This window comes from Clupea harengus, chromosome 9 (assembly GCF_900700415.2).
Source record: "Clupea harengus chromosome 9, Ch_v2.0.2, whole genome shotgun sequence".
In the NCBI taxonomy this organism is placed as follows: Eukaryota; Metazoa; Chordata; class Actinopteri; order Clupeiformes; family Clupeidae; genus Clupea; species Clupea harengus.
Genome location: NC_045160.1, coordinates 1,189,480 through 1,207,788, shown reverse-complemented (window position 1 = coordinate 1,207,788; position 18,309 = coordinate 1,189,480). Strand labels below are relative to the sequence as shown.

The 18,309-nt window shown below is 39.5% G+C and overlaps 3 protein-coding genes across 3 annotated transcripts; 2 read left to right on the top strand and 1 right to left on the bottom strand.

Moving 5' to 3' along the window:
* The first annotated feature begins 6,044 nt into the window (after nucleotides 1–6,044).
* guca1c (guanylate cyclase activator 1C) lies at nucleotides 6,045–9,892 on the top strand. The gene is made up of 4 exons (XM_012830902.3): nucleotides 6,045–6,568; nucleotides 7,134–7,283; nucleotides 8,329–8,416; nucleotides 8,647–9,892. Exons 1-4 carry the CDS (start codon nucleotides 6,374–6,376, stop codon nucleotides 8,775–8,777), a joined length of 564 nt encoding a protein of 187 aa, XP_012686356.1. The 5' UTR covers nucleotides 6,045–6,373; the 3' UTR covers nucleotides 8,778–9,892.
* A 3,403-nt stretch (nucleotides 9,893–13,295) lies between these two features.
* LOC105903219 (thyroid hormone responsive) lies at nucleotides 13,296–14,020 on the top strand. Its single transcript, XM_012830930.2, has one exon. The coding sequence runs from the start codon at nucleotides 13,393–13,395 to the stop codon at nucleotides 13,813–13,815; it is 423 nt and encodes a 140-aa protein (XP_012686384.1). The 5' UTR covers nucleotides 13,296–13,392; the 3' UTR covers nucleotides 13,816–14,020.
* A 1,665-nt stretch (nucleotides 14,021–15,685) lies between these two features.
* Nucleotides 15,686–17,126, bottom strand: ndufc2 (NADH:ubiquinone oxidoreductase subunit C2). The gene is made up of 3 exons (XM_012830926.3): nucleotides 16,880–17,126; nucleotides 16,022–16,165; nucleotides 15,686–15,856 (listed from the first exon to the last, which is right to left on the bottom strand). The coding sequence occupies exons 1-3, from the start codon at nucleotides 17,016–17,018 to the stop codon at nucleotides 15,807–15,809; spliced, it is 333 nt and encodes a 110-aa protein (XP_012686380.1). The 5' UTR covers nucleotides 17,019–17,126; the 3' UTR covers nucleotides 15,686–15,806.
* Nucleotides 17,127–18,309: the final 1,183 nt, after the last annotated feature.

Sequence of the window (18,309 nt, the reverse complement as noted above, 5' to 3'; positions counted from 1 at the left end):
GGCCCTTAAGCCTTCTAGGAAAAGACTCTCAATTGGAATAATGGGAATTTAGCTCCCTCCAGCCTTGATTAATTACCGGCCTGATCCAATAACAGTGGAGCGTGGCATCAGAAAGCACCACAGAGGCAAAACCTAACTGTTAAACTGTTAAATAAAAAGGGAGTAGTATACTACTCTGAAAACCAAAAAGAGTTGCTTTGCACATATAATGGTGAAATATGCCTGTCAGACAGTCAGTCAGATAATCAGTAGAGATAAAGTGGGGAAAATAAGTATTTGAACCCCTGCTGATTTTGCAAGTTTGGCCACTTGCAAAGAAATGTGTGATCTATAATTGTAATAGTAGGTGTATTTTAACAGTGAGAAACAGAATATCAACAAGCAGATCCTCTCCAAATCCTTAAGGTTGCGTTTTCAATGCGAGGGAATGAGGTTCAAGCCCTTGGGGTCATATTCAGCATTCTTCCCCCTCCAAACGTGGCAAGTGGAGTTGATGCCAAAGAGCTTGATTTTGGTCTCATCTGACCACATCCTGTCTCCCAATCCTCCTTAGAATCATTCAAGTGTTCATTGGCAAACTTCAGACTTGAGCAGGGGGACCTTGCGAGTGCTGCAGTACTTCAAACCATTACGACGTAGTGTGTTGCCAATGGTTTTCTTGGTGACTGTGGTCCCAGCTGCCTTGAGATCATTCACAAGCTCCCCCTGTGTAGTTCTGGGGTTATTCTGCACCTTTCGGATGATCACCGATACCGCATGAGGGGATATCTTGCATGGAGCCCCAGACCTAGAGCAATTGACAGTTGTTTGGTGTTGCTTTACGAATAATCGCACCAATAGTTGTCTGCTTCTCACCAAGCTGCTCGCCGATGGTTTTGTAACCCATTCCAGCCTTGTGCAGGTCTACAATCTTATCTCTGACGTCCTTGGTCAACTCTTTGGTCTTGCCCATGGTGGTGAGGTTGAAGGTGTGAAGTATGATTCTTTGGACAGATTTCTTTTATACACGTCACCAGTTGAGATCAGGTGTACCTTGTTAGGCCTAATGAGGACTAATCTGTGTGCTTCTTGGGCACATAACTGGTCGTTGGGAGCCAGAATTCTTGCTGTTTGCTTGGGGGTTCAAATACTTATTTTCTGCATCAAATACAAATAAAGTCATAAATGTTATAAAGTGCAGTTTTCTGGATTTGTTTGTTGATATTCTATTTCTCACTGTTAAAATACACCTACCATTACAATTATAGATCACACATTTCTTTGCAAGTGGCCAAACTTGCGAAATCGGCAGGGGTTCAAATACTTATTTTCCCCACTGTATATACAATTCCTGTGTGCTATTCACAACAATTGAGAAGTTAACTTTTACAAAACTTTTACTTCAACTTTTACAAATGTGTTTTTCCTCACAGCAGATGTGCCTAAAATTGTTGTTGTATCACTGCTGTCTGGCATATTAAAAATAGATCTTGAGTAGCACCTACTCAAAAAGAATTATCTGGATGCTTTCCCATAAATGCTTACCAGCCTATACCCGTTCTACAATTGGTTTGTAAAATCATTGAAAATATAATTTTGAAACAACTAATCACCTTCTTAACAACAACTTAACACTTCCAGTCAGGTTTCTGTGCTAATCACAGCACTGAAACAGCTCTAAGGCTTTAAATGACATCCGCCTCAGTGCCAATACTGGCAAAATATCAGTCCTAATGTTATGCTAGTGCTGATGACACCCAGATTTACTGAGCCCTCTCATCTAATGGCAATGGTCCCCTACAGTCTCTTTGACAATGCACTGACCAACTTAACGGCTGGATCTCTCAAAATGTCCTCAAACTGATTAAGGACAAAACTGGAATAATCTTATTTGGGGGAAGAATTGAGAGAGATTTAGGATTGCTACTCATCTTGACACCAAAGGACTTAAAGCGAAGGACACTGTTGTGAAACCTTGATGTCTGAATTGTTTAAAAAAACATGTGAAAGCAGTAACTAAATCAGCTTTTTACCATTTCAAAAAACATAGTCAAACTTAGAGGCCTTCTGTCAAAACTTAGATTTAGAAAAACGAATTCATGTCTTCATATCCAGCAGGGTTAAATACACCAATGGTCTTTTCACAGTCCTTCCTAAAAAAAACACCAAACAGCTTCGGGTTGTGCAAAATGCAACTATTAGAGTTATTATGAAAAAGAAAATAACTCACCACATTACTCAGATACTTAAGCCCTTACACTGGCTACCAGTAAGTCGCACAATTTACTTTAAATCACTGCTGCGTGTTTATTAATCACTAAATGGGACAGGACTAAAATATCTCTCAGATATGTTTCAGAGGTACACACCTGCTAGACCTCTCAGATCACTGGAGAGAAATCTGTCAGAACAAAACACGGTGACACAACTTTTAGCTGCTATTCTGCTCAGCTCTAGAATCATCTTCCTGATGACATCAAAGGTGCTCCAACTGTAGCCAGTTTCATATCTAGACTTAAGACCCAACTGTTGTCAGATGCTTTTTGTTACCTGATTGAATGCACTCTACGTTTTAATTTATTTATGTTCTTGTTCTATGTTCTTTTAGCTTCCCTTTTAATGTTTTATTTTTCTATGTTCTTTTAACTATTGTAATGCACTTTACCATTTGTAAACTCTTATCTTTCGATGTTCTTTTATTTGCTCATTTGCAAAGCACTTTGCATTACCAGTGTGTAGGACTTGTGTTATAAATAAACCTACCCTGCCTACTTGGCCATTGGCACCAAGGCTCTTTTTAGGCTCGTGGAAAGGTTCCAATTAATCCCCTCAATTAATCGTTTAAGGGCAGATTTACTATTAACAGAGTACTAAGCTCTGATAGTCTGATTGATTTACACACACATAGCTGATGGCTGGCTTTAACAGAACTGATCACGCACTGGAGACCCAGACAACAGCTCACAAGACAAGAGTAGATTGGCGTAGATCAAAAGTGGTGAAATCAACCATCATCTACAGAATAATTCAGCTCCCTTACATTTCCATATTTGGACAGAGAGGCTGAAAGAACATTCCCCTTAAGGGGTTTCCACATGGCAGCTGATAGATCCCTCTGGGCAACAGTACAGTTTGAACAACAGGCCTAGAAACTACAATAGGCTTTATCCCATACAACTATTCTGTGCCTAATATGCCTAATCAAGTTTAAACAAAGAGGTTGAGATCTTTTTTTCTGTATCTTAACTGCTCTTGCAACTCCTCCATCTCCTTCTTGAGGCCTTAAGTTAAATATGTATAGGTTACTCCACTCAATAGGTCATGTATTGATTTACAGAATTTACAGAAAAGGTAAGTAATGCAATGTTTCAATGTAGGTGGCAGTAGTGACGTTACAGGGAAATGTTTCATGCTAGATGCAGACGGCACACATATGGTTTGGTGAGGGCAGTCATCCAGAATATTCCGGTCTTTGTGTGGCATAACAGTCTTTGGCCCATTTGATAGGAGGAGGATGAACAGGATGATTATGTGACGCAATGCGGATGAATAGAAACCCTGTTCTTCCAGAATCTCTGCCAAGTCACGGCACAACTAGTCACTCTCAGATCTTATGAAAACAGGCTAAGAACAATCCATGGGCACCTGCCCAAGCACGACTTGAATTTCCAACTCTTGTCCGAAGACGATCCACCCCTGGCCATTGTACATTTCTGTAAGATTTCATTAATTTAATTTCTTTCATAGGGTCTAATTTCTCTTTTTTGTTCTCAGCTGTTTTCTTGTACCCCATGTTCTGATACAGCTTCTTTACAGAATCCTTGGTGAAACTGACGCCAATTTCCATGATTATGTAGATGCCACAAAACTGCATTGGTTGATTTGCACAGCTCTCATTTTCTAACCTGTTTGACACTATTCAAAATTCAAATGAGAGGAAATTACTCTGGATAAGAAGACAAGTCACACTCATTGGATTCATACATAAACACAAATGAAATAAGATCCTCTGAAACATTCTAACCTTACCTAGCATACCAGTAAAACATTATGAAAGCAATCATGATCATTTAAAAGATGTGGCTATTTTTGCCCCAGTATTACTGGGATGGACACATTATTCACTGACTGTAGCTGTGCTTCATCTATATAATTTATTGAGACATTGCACTGAAACATGACATGTTGCATTGATATTTAAGTTCAGTGTACATAAAATACACGGCTATTCATATCCCTTGGAATTTGTGGAAGTTGTTTTCTTTAGTTGTGAAGAAGCAGTTGTTTCTAAAGCTTTGTTTTGAAACATAAATCTTTGTGAACTGTTTTCAGCCCTGCACTTAAAATCATCCTCAGAGACCATAAGTGTCGCAATCATTCCATGCCACGCAATCTAAGTTGATTTCAACAATCTGATCTATTGGCTTCAACCATTTGTTCTTGTCTTTTACTAAAACAAATGTTTTAATCCCATGCTGCCATTCTTATTTTTTTTTATTAATTACTTCACTTTGTGAATTCAATTATTTTTATGCCTCAATATTTATTCTTATTCATCCTACCTACATTGTGATTTGCAACCCTAACCCTAAGCAGGAAACACAGAGTAATGCTCAGGGAAAGTATGCCTCCATAAATTCCTTCATAAATGTTCCTTGAAATCAGTAATTTTTCCAACATAAATTTGATAAAGTTGCTAAAGCAAATTTTGAATGAAATATGCTTTACAGTGGTTAAGTAAATGTAAAAGTACCAGTAGTAGTAGAAGTAGTATTCATATAGTCACACAGATTTCTTGACAGAAGGCTTGTTCATGACTTGACTAAAAGCAGTAGACAAAGGGACATACTTAAGGCTGCTCAACAATCTGACAATCGGCATATAAGGTATCTGTTTATATGTAGAAATATATTTCAAAGCAGTGCAGTGCCCTTCTGCAAGACATCTTGACTTGCTAAAGCCTATAGGTTTAACACTAAAGCCTTGTTTACCTATTCCAGTGAGTTAGGTGTGCACTTGACCTTTCTAACAACTTACATTTACATTTACATTTAGTCATTTAGCAGACACTTTTGTCCAAAGCGACGTACAAGGGAGGTTGTAGGATCTTCTTACAAATACATTCAATACATACAATTCAAAAGCAGTCAGTGAGCATTAAATGTTTTGTCTCTGGTATTATAACACTTTACTGATACTGCAGCCTGATGTGATAACTGATAAAAGAGAAACAAAATGTTCCTTCAGTTGGGTCATGCAGTGGTGTGATTTATGGCAGTGGTCTTAACTGTATAAGTGGTATGTAAAAGTAGTTAAGTAGTTGCATTAAGTTAAGTACATGCATCAGCATGTGGATTTCTTTTATTTCTTACAGTCCAATGTTAGCTGTTTTTTAAACCATTAAATTCATCCACATCTTCTTGCCATTTTAGTTTCAGTCAACAACTTCCAGAATGTAACTGCTACTATTGTACTACATTCCCATCTGATTTTACTATGCATTTAAGACTTTACATTTACTGGTGATCTTAGAAGCTGTTCTTCATAGATCTGTTATTTGTCAGTCTATTCTATTTACAGTTGCAATACAGTTATGAAATGAGGCTGCCCTGTAAAGCACTTTGAAGAAATCTGAGAGCTAAAATAGCCATACTCTTTTTGACCTGTTTTATTGTCACGTAGCAGGTGTTTTAATACTATATTAACTTCCATATAACACAAATAGCAATCTTCTTTGGTAACTGAACACACAAATAGCACATAACTCCCACAGAGTTCCCCAGAAAGGGCTTCCCTCACAGGGAATCCTGACACACTTTATCAGTCTCCACCAGAAACTTCCAGTGGGTCACACTACGACTGGGGCGGTGGTTATCTGACACGGAAATAACCTCTGAGAAGACACTAAGTTGTATTTCTGAATGGTCCTAATCCTTCAACGTGGAACAGGAGATGAGGACCCAGGCTGGGCTCACAGAGTCACGACATAGGAGGAATGGGAGGGGTCAAGGTTTGCCTGCTGCACCTACTGAAGTTGAAGTTCTCTGCTTCTCAGAAGAGTTGGTTAATTATCCAATTAAAGGGCGACAGCCTCTTTCATATGTGGAAGGAGTTAAGGGCTTTGCTCAGTGCTCAGTTCTCTCAGGCTGTCTTGGAGGGCTGTTGTCAGTGGAGGGCTCTCTGTAGTGCTCCTGCTCATTGCATCCGAACTCCTCCGCTGGTTGAATCTGCATCTTGAAATCTATTGGAACTGCTGGAGTACCAAAGGCCGTAAAACAAACAAACCACCCAAAGGAAGAGGAAATCAACAACAACAGCGACAACAACGACAACAACTTGGCTTGGCTTTTTATTTCTTTTCCATCTCGAGCGTAGGTGATCCTCATCGAGCGCCATGGGTGCTCACGGCTCCAACCTGGACGACATCCTGGCGGAGGACATGCACCACTGGTACAACAAGTTCATGAAGGGCTCTCCCTCCGGCGTCATCACGCTGTTTGAGCTCAAGGCCATGCTGGAGATGCAGGGGATGACCGAAGAGGCCAACAGCTATGTGGACCAAGTCTTCTTCACGTTTGACATGGACGGGGTAAGACCTCTCAACCTAGAACCAGAAGCGCAACGCTACTGATGGCGTCCGTAGTTGGGTGGCAACCTGCAGGGTAACTAACAGGGATAGCGATGTTATGTTTGCAGAGCTGATTAGTTGTAGGTGCAGGTTGTTCTTTGTATAGTTGCACACGGTGCAGTGGCTTGCACAGGCCATCTTGCACATATATGCTGCACACAGGTCTCAGGTGTTACTTAGAACTTCTGCTAACATGTTCTATGAACTTGCTTTTCTGCTATTATATCTAAAAATGTTGTCAGCTGCGCACAGTGTGCCAAATTAAGAATATTGTTTATTAAAAATTGAAATGTATTGTAAAAATACATTTGCAGTGATGTAATATCATGTTAGCATATTGTATTCCAATGCAAATGTAATTATATAATTACATAAAACAGGTCATTTTCTATTCTGAACCCTGAGAGCACTCCGAAATAGAACAGTATAAAACACTGGGATGACCAGTTTCATTCCTGCATCCTCTCCTAATTTCCTGATTCCATTAGCAAGATTATTGCCTTACACATGTCTCTCTCTCTTTCAGGATGGGTATATAGACTTTGTGGAATATATAGCAGCAGTAAGTTTATTACTGAAAGGAGAAATAAATCAGAAGCTGAAATGGTACTTCAAGCTCTTCGATCAAGATGGAAATGGAAAAATAGACAGAGATGAAATGGAGACAATATTCAAGGTACGTACCGAAGTATGTCATCGGCAAAGGGCTTATGATGTAAGGTGGTCGCTCTCAGTATCTGTCTTCTGAGAAGTTGTCTAAAAATAGAGTTTAGTCTCAGAGATTACCGCCTCCAAGGGTTACCGAAGTCCGATAGACCCACAAGTACTGCTAGTCTGAGGGTCAGTTTCCCTTAATCCTTGGTGGTCCTTTGGTGGCCTTTAACAGATAATCTGACATATGACGTGGGGAATAAAATGTAGACATCCCATTCCCAACAATCTTTTAAGCAGATGATTAATTATGTGATCAGATGAGTAAATGGCATAGACACTAAATGGCAAACTAAAGCAGCTTCCCTGTTGCATTAGCTGTGTCTGAGGCATGTGGAACAAGTTGACTTATGGCTGCTGATGGACAGGAGTGTCCACCACACTTGACTGCAGCAATGCTGGGCAGGTTTAAAAAGACAAATCTGTTCTCTGTCATGCAGAATGTCCATCAAAGGTTTTGGATTTTGGAATCCAGAGTAACGAGCTTGTAATTTAGAGGCATTACAATATTGATTTTAAAGTATGTCATGCAAAATGTATGTTTTCTTTTACATTTACATACATACATCTGGAGGATGCCATTGGATTCTAACAGTGTATTATTGTTAGATAAATTAATATTGAGACGTTAATATTACTGAGACAGAGACCAGCAATCAGAAATTCAATCAGCGCTTTATCATTTGCAAAAGAGGGAGAGTGACACGACCAATGTCATGAACAAAACTCCAAAGATGAGCTGGGCGCAGCCAGTGTATATAGTTCATATAGTTCCTCAAAACATGTTTCATAAGCAGGCACAGGGCATTATTCTGAGACAAGTCGTTGACCCTTGTCTGACCCTTGTCTTATCAGTAGGTGCCTGACAGCAAATGTATCACTTCAGCAAAGTGTCACAATCATTCATATCGCAAGAATTGGTTCCTTAATTTAGTACAAGTAAGCATTCAGATTAAAAATAGAATAACAATGTATTAAATTTCTCTATCAATTATCCATTCTCATTTCAGGCCATTCAGGAAATCACCCGTAAATATGACAACCCACCAGAGGAAATAGTGGAACTGATTTACACAAAGGTCGACGTCAAAGGCGAGGGTAAGAAGAAAGGTTTTCCAGCTATTACTGATGATCATAATCTAACTCACAGACCACTGCATGTTATATCAATAGGCTCTATATCTGTGTTGCACATCAGAGAAGTTAACACAGCAGATACTGAAGAGAGATAGGTGATAAAAGATAATGGTGTATTAATAGGTTATGTGTGTTTGAAAGAGCTAGTGCTTACTAACACTATTCATCGCTCTTGTCTCTGGTCCCTCCAGGAGAACTTACCTTGGAGGAGTTTATCGTTGGAGCACGGGAGCACCCAGACATAATGCTATTGCTCGGCCAAATGATGGATCTCACTCACGTCCTGGAAATTATAGTCATGGGCCAAAAGCCCAAACCATGATCTTAGACAACTTTCACCAGTAGGAAAGAAAATACATTTTGTTGAGAGGGTTGGTCCCAAGGAATGCAACTTTTTTTTTTTTTTTTCAAAAGAAGGACACACTGTTAAAACCAACACAAAGAGTATACATGAGCATCCAAGGGACTTGGCACTAACTTGGAAACGTAATGGGCTTGGGAATGAAATGGCTCCACCCTCTAATGGCGGACTGTGAGGAGCTGCCCCCCGAATGCTGCGTCTGCCTACACCAACTACTGCTCTGTGGTGCCTGCTCCTCCATTACAATCTCTCTCAGAGACGATCAGAGATCTCTTTGAGCCCGTGGCTCTCTGTGAGAAGTCATCTCACTGAGATAAATTGTGCTGGGCCTTTTAGTTCACGTTCCAGTCATGACCATGGATGTCCATGTTGAACCCAGCGCTGGAGAAGGCTGGTAGTCGTGGACATGCCATGTAATCGCTTGGTTACAGACCAAGAGCTTGGGTGAGAAAGAGAGAGGTGTTAGCCGGAGGCTGTATGTTGTTGCGTGCAATTGGCTTTATCCTTTATCCTTTAATGCCATAAGGATCGCAAAGCTGCCTATATTTGTTGGCTCTGAAGGGGCAGGAGAAAAAGCTCAGGCAAGGAAAAGCGTAAGACGTGTATTTCAAAGTATAGTCGTGGTGATGTTTTCATACAAAGACAAATGAAAAGTCAGATGCTGGTCATATGATATTGGCAAAACGAAAGTTGAATGTTGAATGTTATTAACACATATATGAACTATATGTTGACATATTGAGTGTTATGGAACAATCTGGACAGAGTTCTACCTAGAAAACCAGGGATAGAAAAGATTTATTGACGAATTGCTCAGGGCTCAGAGCAAGTAAATCACATACAAAAACACACAAATTATGTAAAAGTAGACGTAGAATAGGCGCAGGCAGCATCAAGTAAAATGTCCAGGTTGTTTTGAGAATTCCCCACCTGAAGAGTAAGAAAGAGTAAGAAGAGTAAGATGTTGGGTTCAGTTTGAACTGCTCTCTGTAAATATTGCATTCCTTAGTGGTGGTAACAGGTTGTGTGTGTGTGTGTGTGCCTTACCAATAAAAACAACCTTTGCATTAAAAGTATAATTTTGAGTCTCTACTCTTTTTAGTTAATTGTCACAAAAAGAGTAAATATTTTCAGTGTGCAACAATGATAAATGCTCTCAGTTGATGTGTTCATACATAAAATATCTATTTAACCACATGTATTGATACACAGGAAAAACAAAAACTAAGGTTTATTTAATAGCTTACACTTGGTGACAAAGACAAACATTTTCATCACTTCAGCTCTTAAAGAAACAACATTGCAGCCTGTCGTCCTGTTGATTTAGTGAGATAGCCTCAGGTTTCATCACACATGAAGCATTGCACCACGGTGATAGCCCCCCCCCCCCCCCCCCACACACACACACACCTCCTCCAGTGACTGTACTTTCCCCCCTCCACCCTGGCCTGGACCGCCACACACCCTCCTCCAGCCACCGAACATTTGCACTAGACTGATTTTTTTATTACTGTATTTATCTCACCTATAGTGTATTCATATATATATCTATTGATATACATATCTTGTCCATAGTGTATTTATCATACTTATATCATACCATACCTCTTACCTTACTCTGTATATAACATTACTACTACCATTTCATTACACCTGCACTTTATATATACTTATCATATCTGCACTACCTACTACCTACTATTGGTGCTAGTCTTATATCAATACTGTTCATACTCTTATCACATCTTATTTCATACTGTATATATCTTATTTATTTACATATTACCACTTTACATATGCACATACTCTGCACTTTACTGCTTTTTTTGCACTTCTGGTTAAATGCTAAACTGCATTTAGTACTTGTACTCTGTGCAATGACAATAAAGTTGAATCTAATCATCTAATCTAATCTAATTGTTTAACACAAGTAACATACATACAGTGCCTTGCATAAGTATTCACCCCCTTGGATGTTTTTTCCCTTTTATTGCTTTTATAAATCAATCTTGGTCAATATAAGTTGGCTTTTTTGACAAGAAAAATTCACAAAAAAGCCCTCTTTAATGTCAAAGTGAAAACAGATTTCTAACACAATTATGTCAATTAAATAAAAACATGTAATGAAAAATAAGTGATTGCATAAGTATTCACCCCCTTTAAAGTGACTGACCTAATTCAACAGAGGTCCAGCCAATTGGTGCTAGAAGTCTCACAATTAGTGAAATGGGGATCAGTGTGCAGTGAATGTGTCTCAAGTGATTGTAGTATAACGACACCTGTGTGGAAGGTCCATTCACTGGTCAGTATTCAGTAATCAGTATTCCTGGCTACTGTTACACCAGGAAGACTAAATATCACTCCAAGCAACTCAGAGAAAAGGTTATTGAAAAGTATAAGTCAGGGGAAGGATAAAAAAATGTCCAAGGCACTAAACATCCCCTGGAATTCTGTTAAATCCATCATCAAGAAATGGAAGGAATATGGCACATGTGTAAATCTGCCTAGAGCAGGCCGTCCTCACAAACTGAGTGGCCGTGCAAGAAGGAGACTAGTGAGAGAGGCCACCAAGACACCTATGACTACTCTGAAGGAGTAACAAGCTTCAGCAGCTGAGATGGGAGAGACTCTGCATACAACAACTTTTGCCCGGGTTCTTCACCAATCAAAGCTTTACGGAAGAGAGCTACTGTTGAAAAAAATATGGATCCACTAATACTTTTCAATTACCTTTTCTCTGAGTTGCTTGGAGTGATCTTTAGTCTTCCTGGTGTAACAGTAGCCAGGAATACTGATTACTGAATACTGACCAGTGAATGGACCTTCCAGACAGGTGTCGTTATACTACAAACACTTGAGACACATTCACTGCACACTGATCCCCATTTCACTAATTGTGAGACTTCTAGCACCAATTGGCTGGACCTCTGTTGAATTAGGTCAGTCACTTTAAAGGGGGTGAATACTTATGCAATCACTTATTTTTCTTTACATATTTTTATTTAATTGACATAACTGTGTAGAAATCTGTTTTCACTTTGACATTAAAGAGTGCTTTTTTGTGAATTTTTCTTGTCAAAAAAGCCAACTTATATTGACCAAGATTGATTTATAAAAGCAATAAAAGGGAAAAACATCCAAGGGGGTGAATACTTATGCAAGGCACTGTAACACTAATGACAGCCTGAGTGCTGTCAAACACAGATGAGAGAAGTTTCCACTTTGGCTGAGACCCTCTGATGTGAGTATTAAGAGCAGAGACCTTACTATTGATCTCTTTTCTCCTTTCATTAACGTACGCTTTCATACCCAGTGATGTTGAAATGTCTTTACTATTAATCTCTTTTCAGGGGTAGTATTCTTTCCAGAGGACTTGGAAGAACTTGGTAGGTTTAGCATCTAGGGATTAACTTTCATTAACTTACACTTTCATAAGCAGTGATGTTGAAAGGTCTTCAATTTCATGACTTTTATGCCAAGGAAATGTTATTCTCAAACTTCTTATCCCAAAGAGTGCAAGAACCCAAACGCAAAGAAAATTCAGAATCACGAAAGATTTGAGGAGGCAACCATAAAGATTGTATTTATTCATAGCAGTATTAACAATAAATATTGCCTCAAGGCATTTACAGTATTCAAAGCCTGAACCTTCTAAAGCAAGCACATACGCAACATAGATTACAAGCTAAATGAACCACAAGCAAGTAAAGTTAAACTCATATAATAATCTCTTACATATTTTGTGAGCAAATAAAAAAGGGTGCAAGACAGCTGTCTGAATGTTTACTCGTTTAGCTGATTCTCGTGCCAAAAGGTCCTGGACAGATAAGAGATCCACTGCTCAAACTGTACTGCAGTAACTCTGTCCAAATCAAACAGGACTGACCTTCCCTATTAAGGAATGACATGCGTTTCAACATTTTTAGAGTTTCAGAATAGGGATCACACACTGAAGCTATTAGCGAGTAATAAAGGGGTGAATGTATTTAACTGTTTTGTTAAGAGGTTAGATATTCAGTATTTATTAGGGCCTGATTAAAATAATCATCCACATATATTCTTTTAAACATGTAAGCATAATCCACATAACGTTTTTTCTATCACAAAAATGACCTGGAAATACATACGTATCCCTAACTGTCATAGCATAGAAAAGGCAAGGTAAAGCAAACAGAACAGTTCGAAGCTTGGCAGAAGACTCTTGCCCCATTGTGCTGGCTTCTCCGAGAACATTGATACACTGCGTGATTTAGATGGGCCGAGCTGATCTTGCATGATGGTTCAATGCCCTCCCCTGTGCCTACTGTCTGCTGACCTTGAAAGAACCCTTGAGCCAAAATGAAACCTCGTGAAAATCAAACACCCAGGGGGAGACCTTGCATCACTCTGGCAGTCACAGTGTTCCCTCACAGATCAGGTCATTACGTTGCCCAACCGATGGGAACAGCCCACCCTTCTGTGTGGCCCTATAAATACAGGGCCTTGGGTAACTCATGCTTTGCACTGCACACAGGCTCCCTTCCTTGTCACTACTACCATCCACAGCAGGACACCAACAGGACAAGACCCGAGAACCATGCAGTCTGCCGATGTCAAGCTGAGCCGCAGCTCCCTGCTTCTGTCCCTGAATCGCTACAACGCGGCGGTGCACAACATGGAGCAGACGGTGCTCATCCCCAGCCTGCTGCGTGAGGTGCCGTCGGACGACGTGCTCGAGCTGGACGCAGCCGAGGACGCCAAAGACCTGTACGACTGCTACCTGATGCTGAAGACCATACGCAACACTGTGGACTACAGCGACCTTATCAATCCCCACGACGACACCAAGGTCAAACGTCAGGCTGGCCTGCATAAGAGTCTGGAGCCCCAGATGGAAGTGGACCCCGAGGCGCTCTTTCAGTTCCACCTCAGGGGGCTGTTCTCCATCATGAGCCACCTCACCAAGAGCTCCCAGACCCTCACGGCCAAATACATGGAGATCATTGGCATTAGCAACTGATAAAGTCATGCGGAGGACTGTTGGGAAAAGCAATAAGTTAAATCTTATTTTCATATGACCTTTATGTAACAAATGTGCTTCTTGAACAAAACATCTTTCAGGAAACAACCTTGAGAGCCAACCTGACCAGTCAATATGTTTACATAAGCTTTGTGCCAAAGTTGCAGAGTTTGTGAAAGTGAATTAAAGGAATGGTTGATAAAAACTCTATGTCTCTTTGTTTGTTTTACCATCATATAACACATTCCACAAAACCATCCCTAATTGTTGTCTTCAGTAACAGCAAACAATTTCTTTTGTTGCACTGTTGATATCCCAAAACACTGTCTTGTTACAGTTATGGTTCTTGCTCTTGAGTATTTAAGAACAGGCAAATATTGCAACTGTTGGGCAAACAGTTGCAATAATTCAGCTGTTGGGCAAAATCCAGTTGAAGAATTGAGGAGTCATATCATTTCGATATAAACTTTAGGAATGATACTTATATTTGCTATAGCAAATGCATCACTGTCACATGTTAAAAAAAAATCCTGCATATGTATGTATTGGTATCTTGTCTGCAGTGGAAACCTCCTTAAACTTAGTTCAGTATTTGCCTGACCACGAGATTCCATTCTGCATTTCAGCTCCAGTTCCTAGATTATCTCAATAAAAGGGATTTGGTCTTACATTCCCTGCAAAACGTTTTTGAACATAGAGCTCTGTGTGTTCCATCTATTTCCTTCTGTTTGTCTGCTAGACTGTCAAAGCCTGAGAGCAGCTGACTCTAGAAAAGATGTAGCCTTGACTTGACTATTGTAAAACTCTACCGTGAGAAGGGATGGGCCATGTCATCATAATAATCGTCTCAATGACATGAGCTGCTAGCGATAGATCAACACCAGTATCAGGCTTGCAAACGCCTTTTAACCTCCCAAAGTTTGACTCATTGAATCGAACAGGCATGCCCTCATCTTTAAGTAGTGAAACTTTTGAAATTCAAGTCAGATACTGCCACCTGGTGGTCACACCTTCATTTCTTACTTTGTTGCAAGTCTGTTTTCAAAACAAATGTTCAAATTCACATTTACATTACATTTAGCAGACACTTTTATCCAAAGTGACGTACAAAGGAGAGAACAGTCAAGCTACGAGCAATAGAGACCTAGTGTAACAATAAATACTACTTTACATAAGAAATAAAAAAAGTGCAGGAATGTAACTACTGTAAGTGCAAGTTAAGTACTAGTTAGAGGAGATAGATTAGAAGAAAGATAATGAGAGGTAGACGAAGGAAGAGGAAGTGCAAGTTAGAAAAGGAGGTGCACTCTGAAGAGTTGGGTCTCTTCCACCATTCCAAATTCTGAGTTTGAATGATGGTTCAGTGCCCTCTGCTGTGCCTACTCTCTGGTGACCTTGGGTCTAAATGTCTGTATGTATCCTAAGTCAGCACACAGAAATGTAAGATCTAATGAAAAGTTTTGAAGAGATCACAAACTCGATGGAAAACAAAATGTTCAAAACTTCATCATGGTATTTCAGAATAAAATATTACATTACTGGATTTGTGGTTTATAGTAATATTGAAGTAGATTATGTGATATCAGTGTCAGAAAATCTGGGATTTCTCAATGGTATATTATCTTGGTTTCTCAAGTCATTTGTGCTGAGCAATTTAGTGATTTTAAATATCTCGGGGAAGGAATGAAACCAACTTTCAGTCATTATGGCCTCCCCAAGTTGCAGAACACCTTCCATGAAAAAACCTTATAATGACATCAGAGATCTTGCACTGTTCACTTGCATATTATTTTAAAAGCATAGTCCATGTCAGAATATATCAAAATGAATTTGACTCGATCATATTGTACAAAATAATCATGGCAAAAGATGGACCACAACATTTTTATATTTATGACATATATTACAATACATTGTATTAGAAGCAGTCTATCACACAACAGTTGACTGTAGCCATCCATGGAACGTCCACACATGCATTCTTGGTTGCATCAACGGATTGGATGGAAGGGCTCCACAATCTCTGCAAATGTCTTCCTCTCTGCAGAAACAAAATGATAGAAATGAACTTTAAGCCAGAAACTTGCCAAACATATTGATGCTCATCAGCTGTATAAAAATGCAAAACGAAGTGGGAGTTGGTGCAGACATGAAAGTGCAATGCCATGAAAATATCGCAACAGCGAAGATATAGACTTGTGGTTACCTTTTTCAGCAAATTCTTCAGGGTGGGATCGGGCATATGACATCATGTCCCGGTCCAGTTTGGCTTGCTTGTAATTCACAATTTTTGTGACATAATAGCCAACAAACCACCCCGCTGTTGTGAGTAGGGTGTGCCGATGGAGACCTTTAGAAGAGAGATCATGTTTACTTGCAACTCAGTCTGAACAACACGTCATGTATAGGCTATTTGATTTAGTCAGTAGGCTACTAACTGGGCATGCCATTGTGGCATATGGAGGGGAAAGCACATCATTTAAGACTAAAACTCTTTTTTCAGACAAGGAGGAATTGGAGTATTTGTTTGTTTGTTGGGGTGGGGTGGGGGGTCTGGGGTTGATAAAGGTAAAGCTTGATGAATTGTTGTGCTATGCAGTATAATAGCGGTGTTATTTCAGAATAGAATTGAGAGTAAAGATGGTTTACAATTTGATACCAGGAGTTATGAAAACCTTCACTGTGGCTGAAATTCCGTTCCTTCACTGATAACTAACATTAGCCCAGCTAACTTCCTATCAAAGCTATCCGAAGTTAAGTTATTGTCACTGACATTACATACAAAGAAAGGGTTTAAGGATTTCCTATAGGTCTGATACATGTCTCTGACCAGCTAGTAACTTTAAGTTAAATGACCTGTCAACTTGAATGACATTAGTCGACCTAATTTAACGTTACCATTTCTCTACTAACGTTACTATCCTACTACTGGACATGTACTAACGTTAAATTCAAATAAAAATCTAATTTTCCGATCAATCTAAATTGACTGTATGTTGTATGAATACAACTCAAACCCATTGCTAGCTATTGCGACTAGCAAACGTTGAGCTTGTCAACTCACCGGACATAATAGCAGGCCTTCGGTTCAGATTATTGTGCAGCATTGATACCAACAAACCGGACATGCCGAGCCAAGCTGAATTCCTATTTGCAATCCCAGGTGGAGGGAGTGCATTTGCTTCTTCAGGAAGAAGCCCCATCGTTAAAACGAGGAGTTTACGCGCTTCGCTTTAAGCACAATCAACAGCAATTCAGATAACTAGCATTTCACCTCACAGAGGGAAATCAAGGGCAGTGTTTAGAGGGAAATGTACGACAGACGCAAAGATCCGAGTAGGAACTCACAGTACTGGACACATAGGTTCCGCATGTGAAACACAAATTAGCCTAGCTTTACAGCCCCAAGTGACACCTTGAATGTCTTACAGTGTGTTTCTTTTATAGTCTTGATAATGACATTCGAGTTTTCCCTGAATGTAATAATGAAAGCAAAAACAGTGGTCAAGGATCAAACAGTCCAAAAACATTGCTTAGCAAGTGAAAAAAAAACTGCAGGCTACCTCACAAAATCAAATATAAACTATAAACTAGGGCACTTAAGATAATACAATGTAGATGACATAATCTAAATTGAGTAGAGTAGCATGATTTATTAAAATTGCATAATCTTAATGTCTCTAGAACTATCACCGCATGGTTGTGACACATCCAATTCTGGTTACTTTTATGAGCCTATTTGTGAGAATCCGGTCACCATGAAACTTGATTAGAATAATTTCAAGACCCTCTTCAGATGACAAAAGCTATTTGGCTGTGGTATCACTTTAATTATGCAACAGGCACTTGTGTCTATAGAAAAGAAGTAGTAAGCAAGATGTCCAAACAAAGGGATTGAATGGGAGACAATTACACCCAGAAAAAAAAAACATCTTAAAAACAGTCTTTTCCTGAATTCCTGGAGTTTTAGCAAGTTATCAGTTAATACTACAAGTTGTTTTTTTAATGAAAGACCTATTGTGAGCTATTGAGGCTTAATGAGGTAAAACATATGGTGTGTATATTTTTCACAGTGTTCTGATCATGGGCTCTGCAGCAAAGAAGACTTTACAGGTTAAATACCCATAGCCTTTCTCGTAAAAGTTAGCCTAATTAAAATAACCTGGAGTCATCTTACATGGAGGTGCAATCACACATACATGGAGGTGCAATCCTTAATTACTCCTCCTTCCTTTCTCCAATACCATCATGTAAAGATGGCATTTTATTCAACCAGCAGGATTCCAGTCACTCTTCCTAGTTTTCCTATTGTTAATCAGCCATTCAGTGGATATTCAGAAACCTGAAACATATATACACACATATACAGAGACACACACACACACACACACACACACACGCACACTCAGGTATTCAGTCGTTCATCCCATTCATCCCACCCCCTACCCCTTTCATTCTCTCTCTGCCACATAGACGGGGTGAACTGGTTAGGTG

Excerpts from the sequence above, each read along its gene's own strand:
- ndufc2 (XM_012830926.3), bottom strand. The coding sequence starts at position 17,018 with ATGGGGCTTCTTCCTGAAGAAGCAAATGCACTCCCTCCACCTGGGATT. Across the intron at positions 16,166-16,879 it reads AAGGCCTGCTATTATGTCCG|GTCTCCATCGGCACACCCTA; the intron begins GTGAGTTGACAA and ends TCTCTTCTAAAG. Across the intron at positions 15,857-16,021 it reads TGAAGAATTTGCTGAAAAAG|AGAGGAAGACATTTGCAGAG; the intron begins GTAACCACAAGT and ends TTGTTTCTGCAG.
- LOC105903219 (XM_012830930.2), top strand. The coding sequence starts at position 13,393 with ATGCAGTCTGCCGATGTCAAGCTGAGCCGCAGCTCCCTGCTTCTGTCC.
- guca1c (XM_012830902.3), top strand. The coding sequence starts at position 6,374 with ATGGGTGCTCACGGCTCCAACCTGGACGACATCCTGGCGGAGGACATG. Across the intron at positions 7,284-8,328 it reads AAATGGAGACAATATTCAAG|GCCATTCAGGAAATCACCCG; the intron begins GTACGTACCGAA and ends TTCTCATTTCAG. Across the intron at positions 8,417-8,646 it reads GGTCGACGTCAAAGGCGAGG|GAGAACTTACCTTGGAGGAG; the intron begins GTAAGAAGAAAG and ends TGGTCCCTCCAG.